Source organism: Manis javanica, chromosome 3 (genome assembly GCF_040802235.1).
Source record: "Manis javanica isolate MJ-LG chromosome 3, MJ_LKY, whole genome shotgun sequence".
NCBI classification, from domain to species: Eukaryota; Metazoa; Chordata; class Mammalia; order Pholidota; family Manidae; genus Manis; species Manis javanica.
Window position 1 is genome coordinate 190642934 of NC_133158.1, and position 12740 is coordinate 190655673.

At 37.3% G+C, this 12740-nt stretch overlaps 1 protein-coding gene across 8 annotated transcripts in view; it reads right to left on the minus strand.

Annotated features, from left to right (window-relative positions):
• GRIA2 (glutamate ionotropic receptor AMPA type subunit 2) overlaps positions 1–12740 on the minus strand; it is a 134116-nt gene that overhangs the window by 33826 nt on the left and 87550 nt on the right. For all 8 annotated transcript variants that reach the window (XM_036992952.2, XM_036992951.2, XM_036992957.2 and 5 more), the window contains 4 exons: positions 3277–3444; positions 2858–2962; positions 2077–2187; positions 421–627 (listed from right to left, as the gene is read on the minus strand). In XM_036992952.2, coding sequence (XP_036848847.1) covers positions 421–627; positions 2077–2187; positions 2858–2962; positions 3277–3444 — 591 coding nt within the window. The remainder of the gene's footprint in view (positions 1–420; positions 628–2076; positions 2188–2857; positions 2963–3276; positions 3445–12740) is intronic.

Sequence of the window (12740 nt, forward strand, 5' to 3'; positions counted from 1 at the left end):
AAGGGAAGAAAAGGAAATCAGGGAGGTGGCAGTAATTATTTCCCTGGTAGAGTATCAGTAAAGAATAAACAAAAAAGCAATTTGTTCCCCAAATATCCCTCCTTTTTATAAATACATAGTATATCCACCTGACTTGATTATGATAATGACATCCCTCCACTGCATCTACGCTGTCGCAGTCTTCAAACAATGCATAGGACCCATATGCCTCAAGACAGATGAAATGCCTATCTCACTTAATATACATGTTTACTTCTTTCATCCTTAATCTTCAATGTTCACAAGGAAATAAGACAGTATTCCTAGAGTATAATGTGGGAAACCAATGACCTCAGACTTATACTTTGCAGGGAGGGGAGACATTCTGTCAACAATAGTTCAAACTGAATGAACTTCATCTACGAAAAGAGCTGTACTTACCCCATATACAAGTTCTCCAACCATCCCATTCCAAATTTTCGTGTCTGCATCCCTGGCCCCATACTTGCCATCCCCAACAATGGTCAACTTGTACTTGAACCCACAGTGTTTGGCGATTTCTGCAGCCAAGTCAACACAGTAGCCCTCGTAGCGCTCATTGCCTTCAAGCATTTCATGATTTTTCTTCATCATAACATATGGAGATTCCTATGGAAAGACAGTACTTCAGTTGATAAAAACAGTTGTGTTCATTATTTACTCTACTGAATCACATCTTCTGATTTAATTGTTACCTATTGAATCAAATCTTCTGGTTTAATTATTACCTATTAGCCAGAGACATTGTACAGTATAGATGGTAGACAACATTAGAGGAAAAATTTAAGCATAGTGTTCCAGGAAAAAGGTCCTCAAATGTCTAGTATATTTCATTAATATGGCTTGTATGTAGGGATTAAAGTAAACAGGAAATTCAAAAGCACAAGCTGTTGGCATGTCCTCTTGTTATGTCTGCAAGTCCTTAGGCTTAGAGAGGAGTAATGTTGCTCTGAATCTTACTCTAGGTTAAATAAGGCTATGCCAAACCCAAGAACCAGCATTCACCCAAAACCCTGTGTCACTGCTGCTTCAAGGGCAAGGTTCATGCAGAAATCAGGTCCATGGCTGGTGATGTGCAGACTGAGAGAATCATTGTACTGATTCTACCCTCTCAGACTTCAGGTCTCACTTCATCATAACATAATAAAGAGGAAGCATGAAAAAATGACTCAACACAGCCCAATCCATTGGCAAGTAGCACCAAGGATACTTGGGGGCTCAGAGAGACAGTGTCTTTCAATAGCATGATTAAGTCAAAAACCATCAAATGCCTAGCTTACACTTAAGATATTTCCAGTGTTGACCAATGTTTTTATCCAAATTCCTCATTAACATATCCATATTTTTTCTCAGTATTGTTAGGACAATGAATCCCACAGATTTACTACATCACTGCTTAGAAAAGCAAAAACAAAAAAATGTCTTGTTAGAAAATTATGTACTATTGGTGAGCCCCATTTCCTCCACTCCATTTCACCACAGCTGTCATGACGATCTACAGCAACCTTCCATCTATCCAAAGCCTAGATGTCAAGATCCAGTTCATTTTCTCCCATTCATTCAAGACACACTGACTTAGCACTAGCTGTGTGTCAAGTATCCTGTTGAGACTTGAAGTGAAAAAAAAAGGAGATATCTTGTCTTTAATGAGTTCATTTTTCATTATGAATTAAGAGAAGTTGACAATGTTTTAAAACCATGTAACAAATGCAAGGACAGAACATACTCAGAATTGTATGGGAATGGAAAGGTGAAGTACCAGGGGAAACATGAGGAATACTCTTCAAAAACACTCCAGTGGCTCACCTATGTAAGCACCAGGCCCTGAATTATCAGTCAAGCTAAATTTCAATCTTGAAATGGATAGGGAATATTTTGAATGCTTTGGTTAATACTTGTGGATTTCTTTTGACAGAATAAATATGCAATAAATAACTAAAACACTGCAAAATCAGCACTGTATTAGTTATTGTCCTAAAATATAAACAGTAATTCCAGTTGGCAGTTAGTTTTCATAAGAAAAAGTAAAGTAAAACATAGGCATATGTAATTAATTACCAAAATTGTGGTGACGACAACAGTCTTATTCTCAAGCCCAGAGGTATCATTTCCAGAAGGTAGCTCAGTAAGAGTAACAACCATTTTGTCCACTTCACTCCAGTATCCAATCTGAAAAAGTTTCCACAAGGTAGGCACATGGATAAATGACCTTCCTATCCCCTTAGCATCTAATCATTTTCAAACCCATGTCTGAATCCAACATTAACTAGGCTTCTTCTAAACAGAGATATGTCTTTTATATGTGTGAATCAGAATCCAAAAGTATACCACTATTAAGTAGGCTTCTTCTAAACAAAGATGTGTCTTTTATATATGTGAATCTAATAGGAATAGAAAAGGACTATAAGAGCAAAAAAAAAAAATTAATAAAAATGGTTTGTCTCTTCATGTTCACTTTTCATATTCTCCAAGTGTAACTGGTTTGGAAATGATTATACAGAAATAAAAATAAATCCAAATAATGGCATTTTAGTCATTACAGTTAAAAGAAAGATGTAAAATTCAACAGTTACATGTATATTTGCACCAACTACCTTTTGTCTTCTGAACCATAAACTGACTTCTGTGTACAGTTATTTAAAGATTATATTTCAAAGTTACTCACCAGAAATGAATAAATTTGATTTAGAAAAAAATATTCAAAAATATATAGGTGTCTGGAAATTGTTAAAATACCTGTGTGAATATACATTTCCAGGACTCTTTGGAAGGTGAGGTTATGGGTTAGCTAGCTCACCTCCACAGACAGAGAAATGCATTTAAATCACTAATGATTTACCTTCCGGGGCCCATTAGTTTTGAGCTCCATGATGTTAATTGTATAATTTATTCTTTTTCCATTCTGGTCAAACTTTATATTTCCTGAGAGACCTTCCACCTGAACCTAGTAAGGAAATGCGAAAGGAGCAGTTACAAATATACTTCAGAAACGCAAACTGAACCAATTACTCTTACTGGGCTCAAGTCAAGAAAACTACATTCCTGAGGTTTCTTTTCACCCTTTCACCTACCTTTGGGCAGTTAGGAAATAATAGTCCCTTCATATTAAGCACAAATGCTTAATATACTTTTATTAAGCATTAACAAACATAAACATAGTATGTTTTTATTAAGGAATAAAACAAGGGTGACTTATTCAGCAGAAAAAAGGAGTGATCATTATTTAGGTCACATTAACAATCATTTTGAGTGACTGACCTGTTTGAGGGCTCTTTCTATTTCTACACCTTGTCCCCAGGGGACTGCTGGGTTTGCCAGGCAGTCTCCTGCATTTCCCCTTCGCGAGATTTCAATTCTCTGCTTCCGTAGATTTCGGAAAGCTTCAGTCATCACTTGCACGGCGTCGTAGGTCAGAGCCGAAGTATACTGAAAAGCATCAAACCCATTTCATTTGAATGGGAGCCAGTTCTGAGAACCTCTCCACACCGGCAATCAAGACCGCTGCTGCCCCACCATACAATGCATAGCAGAGTCCAAGAATGTAGACACAATTTCTGCATCTAGAAACCTAGATTCTAAGGGAAGTAGTGTGGAATACTGGGACTGTAGAATGTGCTCTTGACTCTAAGCATTTTCTATTATGTCAACATCTCAGCTGTTTCAGGTGAGACCTTGTGTAATGATTGTGTTGATGCTTTTTTTTTCCTAACCAGTTTTTCATTAAAACCTCACTTTATGGCCTGATCCGTTGATACAGGAAATTACCAAATTAACAATTATTCCTCCACTGTCTAATGAGGAATTCATTTAACAATATGGAAAGAAATACTAATTAGGTTCAGTATCCTCAGTCTCTAATTCAACTCTACTGATGCTCACATAAATGCAGTGGTCTTTGGAGTGTTTACATGTTATCTAGTTCCCCTAGGTGGGTACAGTCACCAAGAACCACCAAACTTCACAATTTCTATGCCCCTTCATGCTTCTTCAATAGACTATGATAACACTGGTTCCAAACTCATGGCATTCAAGACCCCGATGGGACAGCAGGATTATTAAAAGGACTGGGGGGCAAGCAGAAAAAACAAAATTACATGTGTACTAAGCATGCTGAATGGCTGGATAAGTGCTATTACATGCATGTTTATATGTTTATAACAGCTGCTGCTGTTAATGATAAGTCACAACTTACCGTAAGAGCTTTAAGGAAGGTTGTGGAAATTTTTGTTACAGAGTATTTTTCAATCTAAAAGTAATATACACAGTGAAGCTAGGGGGAAAATGCAGTACCATATTGTATGATTCTGTAACATGTAACATGTTACAATTTACATGTAACAAATAACAGTTGCATGATTCAGACTTTATGATTTTTGTAACACTCTAAAATTCTTGACCAAGGATCCAAAATGGGCACTCAGTATTTCCAAAAAATCCTCCTTCTTCTCTAGTAACTTATTCCTTTCACTCTCAGAAATGATTAATTTATATACTCTTTTATCTTCTTTAATAGCCACATTTCCACATACTTCTCTTTCTCTGAATTTAGACTGATTACCTTGTCTTACAAGTCATCAATGAAACAAAAGCCGTCAGACAGAATCTCTTTATCTTTCAACCATAAAACTACAAAGATCCATATTCTCTGTTTCTCTCCTGAGTTGACAACATTATGAAGTGGCCATACTCCTACCTCAGTACAGCCACTCCAAGATCCAGTCCCTCTAATCTTCATTTTTTCCCTGCATTTCTACCCTTAATATCCTTATAATTAGTCTTTTTCTATTCTACTGGATCATCTCTATAGAAATTCAACTGCTGCTGAAAATAAGAGATAGATGATGATAGATGATGATAGATGATAGACAGATAGATAGATAGATAGATAGATAGATAGATAGATAGATAGATAGATAGATAAAGAGAATAACTGCTTCTTAGGTCCAGATCTCCTTCCAATTCCCACCCTATTCTGGATCCTTCACAGGAAAATTTGTCAAGAGGAATTTCCTAAGTTTGCTATTCCCTGTTAACCTCCTTGCTTATCTAAGTGATCCTATTCAGTCCATGGATTTAAAATGCATCATGTGCTCAAACATTACTTCCTCAGTGCATTCCCAGCCATTCTCCTTCACATGACCCTGTTTATTTTCTTCATAGTCTCTGCCAGTATCTGGGTGAATTCATCAAGTATTCTTTGGACTACTTCATCTCTCCTACCCACTAAGATATTTATTCTTGAGAAGTAGACAACTTTTCTGTCATCACTGAATTCTCAGAGCCCAGGACAGGGCTGGACACACTGAAGATTATAAGAAGGAAAGGAGGAAACAAGGAGGAAAGAATATCAGAGATCTTGATATGGACCCTGACTTTATGGGACTCACATTCTCTCCAAGTCCAGTGAAGAGGTAGATAAACAGATAATTGCAATACACCTGCTAAAGTATATGAATTATTCCAATGGTAGATAGATGTCATCTTCCTTATTTGTTTAATATGAGAGGTATTACAAGAAGGCAAATGAGAAAGTAGTTGATGTGTTATGAATTATTCTTTCCATGCATCCAGAAAACTTTTAAGCCCCCATTTTTTTATGTTAAAATGGTAGTGTGAGGTTATCACGCATTTAATCTCTGTGTGGATTAGTTTAGTTGAATCACTTTCATTTGTTTACATGAATTAGTTAAATTTGATAGAAAATCAGTAGGAAGGAAAAAGAAAAAGAGAAAATGATTTTAAGGCTGTGTATACTATGACTGAGTGCTATTAACTATAATAAGATACTCATATTTACCTTAAGTTTTCTTACTGCAATTTCTTCAGTTAAGAAACGTCATTGTGGGTCTTAAATATGAGTTTTTATGTATCTAGATAATCTCCTAGAAGGTTACACTTGACTTTCCTGCAATATCTCAACTAGCCAGATTCTAAATAAAGCCCATTACCATTGCTCCAAAATCTGCAAATTTTTCCTTCAAACTGCACATTTAAGAAATTAACAAAATATAGTATGGTACAGATATATTTAGGCAACTTAGATTCCTTGATTGAAATTTAATTTCTGGGGCTTATCCCTGGAAAATAGCCTCAAAAACAGATAATTTTCATAAAAAGATACAAATTTCAGTATTATTTGTAACATGCAAAAATTAGAAACAATCTAAATTTGATAGTGAAGGAATTATGCTTTTTGTCCTGAGGAGTATTATGCAGCCATTAAGAAGTGGTACTAAAAATTATGTAAAACAATAGGACTAAGGCTAATGATAAAATAAGTGAAAAACATTACTATTACAACTAAATTAAAAAAATTTTTCAATGAAAATATTAAGAGTAATAAAAATTATATCCTTTCAATACAAAAAAGAAAGAAAAATAAAGTGGTTATGATAATAGAGAAGAAATATACATGATTATATTTCTATTCCAAATATTCTATAGTATCCATGTACCATCCAAAAAAAACTGTATTATATCAAATGCATTGTTTTAAATATATCTATTTAAGGAAAAATTTGTTGGGGAAATAAGGTCCTATCACGATTTATCTAATTTAGAAAAATCTGATATGTTTGTTTCTATTCTACTAGAAAAACTAAATAAAGACTGATTAATGTGTTTCCTTATTTAGAAATTAGTTCATTGTCAATGTAATTTTTATAATAAAGTCTAAGTCAAGGAATAGGAAACAGAACCTATGTATTAGATGTTTAAAAAAAGTATTACAATTTGTATTAAAATGTCATGTTAAGAGTTAAAACCAAGATCTTCATTGAGTCAACTTGCTCATATTACTATGAGAAATCTTTAAAGCCATCAGCTAAATGTTTTAGAGGTCTATAAATGTTGGTGAACTACATTAAAAAATAAGATTAGGTTGAATTAACTAAAAGCATTGAGGTCCAGGCAGCATGTTATAATTATGATGGCAGAATGTTATAATTATGATTCAGAACATGAGCACACTAGGAAGAAAAAGCCTTGCAACTTTTTTCAAATGTTCAAATCTAATCAAGTTTCAAGCCCATGATCATTTTAAATTAAAAGTCACAATCATAGAGACACAATTCTGGGCTGAGAGGAAATCAACAGCCTCTGTATCCAGAGTTCCTTTTTGTTTATGTTCTGCCAATGTGGCTCATTTATTTTTCTAAACAAATATGCTCACATTTTTTGATTGGATAGTTAAATATTTCAGTTATATTCTACCACTCACTGAACAAGATGTAAATTAATTTGAAGGGAACATGCCGCAATGTAACTCTTCTTTGGAAACAAATGCATCATCTCTGCCCTGACGTTTATGTTCTGGGGACTCCCTCAGCTGAGTTGGAAATTGGTAATTCAGGGAGGGGCCATTATGTTTTGCAGTGCTGTATTACAATCACATCACATCCATACTTTAAGAAGAAATCCAGGAAAATACTTTTATGATCCATTTTCTAAATGTGTTTTTTATTCCATTTTAAATGTGTATTGTGACTTATTTTTCAAAGATAAAATGAAATCTACCTTAAAATACATTTTTTATGCCCAATGGCCATCAGACATTATTCAATATCACATTACCATAATCACTGATTCCAGAAAACAGTATTCTGACAGCCAAAAAGAGGGTTTGAGAAGTTTGTGGGTAAAACTGCAATATTTCCAGAATTTCTCACCTGGCCTTAGTGCATCTCCATATTAATAAGTGTTTTCAAGGTGTGGAGAAGTAGTCCATCTCCATATCAATAGGTGATTAAAAGGGTGGGTGGAACAAGGGTATATCTGGACCAGAGGGGTTTGGTGGGGCCCCTTTTTACAGCCAGGTTGTGAGAGACATGGGCAAGCAGAAATGGACAACTGCTTGAAAACAATAAATGGGTTTCTCCCATTTTATTTGTCCCTTTGACTGATTTTAGCTTCAAAGGTTATTTGCCCTGGGCTGGGAACATATTACCCCCACCCACCCTGAGTTACACTGCTGTGAGTAAATTTGGTCAGTCACCCTGATTAGGCCAAACTGCCCTGATGGCTGCTGTCAGCCAATCCAGAAGCATCTGATTCTCTGAGGTGTCATGGGCACTTTGCAACCACTGCAGGAGGGAAGGGTGAGTCATCAGGGAAACCAGTCTGCCCATTTCAGAACCTGACATAACAATGTTCTCCACCCCCATACCCCAGAGATGCAAAAGCCATATAGGCAGAGGTTCCAATGGCTTCTGCTGAAACTGGATGCTCATGTCCACCTGCTCATCCTGGGTATAGGGGCCGAGTATGGGGTGCTCCACAACTTGGGGAGCAGGCTGCTCTTCCCCATGAGGAGCCAGCAGTTGTTGCATTTTTATTTTCTTTAATGCAACTGGGCGGGGCCTTTAATATGGGAAGGACTGGTGCCTCAGGCAGTGGCCTCGGAAACAGATTGGCCCTCTGCCCCATCTCCTCATTCTCCCCTGACATATCCTCTACCATCTCTTGGGCTGAAGGCACAATTCCTTCCTCCCCCTCCCTCATGACCTCCTGCAACGTGGCTTCTCCTGCTGCTTCCTCCCTCACTGCTGACATATCTTCCCAGAACATGACTTTTCTTCGCAGTAACTCTCTCTCTTTCTTAAGGGCATCCCATAGGTCATTGCCCAGCTCCTCCAAGCAATGCTGAAATGTATCTCTTTCCCCAATAACCCTTTCCACTATTTCGAGAAACAAACATCCCACAAACCTGGCCACCACACAGCCACTCAGAGCCTCTAAGCAGTCTTCTGTCTCATGTAGAGCTAATTCCACAGCTTCTGGTGTCTCCACCCTTCCCCCATTCTGGGGAAGGCCCCACCTGCCTAGGTGGTGCTTTATCCTAGACCAATTCCCCACTAGGGGCTACTCAAGAAGAAGCCCCATGGATGGGGGTTTACTGGGTGAAGCTGCACCATGCACCATAGCTGGAGGGAAGGGTAAGTCATCACCCCCAAATGAAGCAGACACTGGGGCCTCCCCATCATCCACAGGGGAGTTTCAGGGTATCTCCCCATGATCTCGAGGGGCACCCTGCCCAAGCATCACACCCACGAAGACAGATTTCTTGTTCACAGGTACTGCTGACTACTGCTAGATGTAACTGCAGGTGGTGGCCGGGGAGGGGGGCAGTACGTTCTCAGTTACAGCAAATAACCTTTGAAGCTGAAATCAGTCAAGTGGAGAAATAAAGTTGGAAAAACCTGTTTATTGCTTACAAGCAGTCATCTGTGCTGGCCTGTGTCTCTTGCAACCCAGCCGCCAAAGGGACCCCACCAAACCTTTCAGGTCGGGGTGTGCCCTTGTGCTCTATACCCCATCCTTGTAACCACCTATTGATATGGAGATGGACTACTTCTCTCCAACCATTGGAAACACTTATTGATACGGAGATGCAGTAAGGCCAGGCGAGAAATTCTGGAAATACTGTGATTTTACCCTATGCACATTTAGAATTTAATGAATATACAAAGGAATGAATAGGCTATAATGTAAAATTTATAGATCATCATAGTGATAGCACCTATTCTTAAGTTCATGCTATCCATAGCATGATAAATAGCAAAAAAAAAAAAATCATTCAGAAAAGAAGTACAAGGTTTCAGGTATTATGAAAGTGTTACAAAATTTCCTGAGTGGCTACTTTCCAAATTTTCCTTGACACTGAAAATGAATTGAGTATAGTTTAGAAAGCATTGCACACAGCCAGAGGACAGGGCTTAAGCCCAGATTTTGCCATTTACTGCTCTGTTGCCTTGGCCAAGTTAGCTAAAGTATCAGTGTCCAAGTTTTCTTACCAACGAAATAAGGAGATCAAGGCTTCTTCTATGTCACAGTAGTATTGGAAAGGAAGGTGTGGGAAAAAAATATTTCATGTTGACCTAGTTCTTTATGTGCCAAAACTGAGTTGGATAGTTTCCTACTAAGTCCTTTAAAAAAAAAAAAACCTATGCAACAAATATGCTTATGTTAGGCAGGAAAATAGATATGAGTGGGGTAGAAAGAGAATAAGGCTAGGAAAAAGCCCACTAAAAAAGACCCAGAGTTAATCAGTTGAACCTCAAAAATCTACTAGCAACTTGGTCTGGAATGTTTGAATATTCCCCAGATAAAGGAGGGGACCTCAGCATAAACTCTGGCTTTATTGTGTTAATCATGCAGGCCCAGCTTATTTTTTAACTTTACCTATATGTTGTGTTTTTCTCCTTCAGCCCTAATCAAGTAGTTTCAACCTAGGCAACTAATTTAGCATGCAGGCCCAGCCATAAACAACATAGTAAAAGGCAGAAAGGAGTCTATTTTAACACTCAGGAAGTTAAGAAGTAAGATTCTTAACTTCCTCTTTATCAAACAGACAATAACTCAGCCCATCTTGGGGGCTGGGCAGGCAGTCTTGTTTGATTTGTTCCCAGACCAAGATGCCGGCATCCCAGGGAGAAATCAGAGCAGTAAATTCCTTGTGTTAAGTTAATTTTAAATATTCAGAGACCACTTAACAAGTCTGTACCCTCAGCCCTTTGTCACATTCCTGAAAAATCCTTAAAAGGGGGAACCCCCAACCTTTTGGGGCACTCTTCTCTCTGAGGTCACCCATACTTTCTAAGTGTGTAACCTTTTAATCTTAAACTCTCTCTCTCCAACCTTTCAGGGTGCCTCTTCTCACTGAGGTTGCCTGCTGCACTTTTTCTCTCTTTAAGTAACTTTAAATAAAGCTTTTACTCTGCTTCACTACTGTGTCTCTGCCTTTCAATTCTTTGTTGTGGCAGGGACAAGGACGGAGGAAAATACACAACGCTCCCCCAACACTTATTCCAGTTTCACAAGTGAAGATTCAAAGTTATCAAGTTACATTTTGCCCAGAATCACAAACATATGTGCCAAGGGTGGAATGTGAATCCACACCTCTGGGTTTCTCTGGAATAACGAGGGTGACCAACCATCCAGTCTGCATGGACTGTCCTGGTTTTAGAAGAGGAAGTCTGGAGTCCCAGGAAATGCCTCTGTCCCAGGTGCACTAAGGCGGTCAGTCCCCTTGCTTGACAAATACCACATCAAATAAGTAGAGTTATGGGAAATAAGAAGCTTTGTAAATTATAAAATATGTTAAAAACACAACTAATTGACCAGCAAGTTTTCCTGCTCACTTTTCCTTTATCACTATCTATCTTGGTATAAGGCTAGCTTGTTTTTACAATGTTTTGAAAACCATTAACCTGATCTACAAAAGAGTCTGTGATGCAAGTTCAGAAAATGATTCTCACATTAGCATATTAAAGGCCCTGAGAAATTCTGCAGAAACAATTCCAGTTTAACTTTAATGATGATCACTGCTCAAAATAATTACCATTTTTTAAATTTCCTAAACACCAATTACTTTCCATAAAAATAGTGTTTTGCATTACATACTCTAGGGTGTTAAAAGTTTTATGGCCTGGTAAATTGTACATACTTATTTTAAAAACAGTATCAATTATTTAGTTAAATAAAATAATTATATACTGGATTATATTTATCTGGAGAATGCTGTTTCTTCAGTGTATGAATTATCAACATAATCAAAAGTGATAAGCATTAGAAAAAGTAAGTAAGCCTATAAGAAAAATTTTAAAAACTATTTTTTTTAAAATTTTTGGCAATGACTAAGAATCAACTATACCCATAGGAAAAAGAATAGCATTAGAAATAAATTATAAACTTTAAACGATTCACTTATCTTAATTTCAAATTTAACTGCAGTATACCCGCTGGAAAAGAGCTGTCTTAGATAAGGTCACTGTTAATTTCCTATGAAGTCATTTGAACATGTGCCTTTGAATCTTCACTGCATAAAATTGCAAAATCTTCATAAAACCCCATCAGTGGAGCAACAGGAACTCTCATTTGTTGCTGATAGGAATGCAAAATAGTACAGCCACTTTGGCAAACAGTTTAGCAGTTTCTTACAAAACTAAACATACTATTACCATATGATCCAGCAATCGCATTTCTTACTGTTTACCCAAAGGAGCTGAAACCATACGTCCACTCAAATGCCAGCACATAGATGTCTGTAACAGCTTTATTAAGCATTGTCAAGACTAAGATGTCCTTCCATAGGTCAATGGAGGAATAATGTGGTACGTATAGACAATAGAATATTATCAGGGCTTAAAAGCAATGAGCTACCAAGCCTTGAAAAGCCATTGAGGAACTTTAAATGCAGTATTATTCAATGAAAAAAAGCCAATCTGGACACTATGAAGATAGTAAAAAGATCAGTGGTTGCTCAGGGCTGGTGGTAGGAGGAGAGATGCGCAGGAAGAGGACAGACGATTATCAGAGCAATGAAAATGGTCTGTATAAAGCTATGATGATGGAAGCACATTATTATACCTTTGTTCAAACTCACATGATGTACTGCACCAGGAGTAATGTGAACTTTGAGTCATTATGACATGTCAGTGTAGGTTCATCAGTCCTAACAAACAAACCGCTCTGGTTGAGTGAAGCTGTCACTGCAGGAGGCCACCCACGTGTGGGGACAGGGTGTATGGGAACATGTACTTTCTGCTCAGTTTTGCTGTGAACCTAACAAGGCTCTAAAAAAATACCTTTATTAAAAATTTCATTAAAAAACCCCACAAGACCTTTAACATCTTTGGTAAACATACAAGCACATTCCCAAGATTGAAAAGACAGTTCTGTTGATGAGAAACTAAAATTAACATCCTTTATTATTCTCTCTGAAT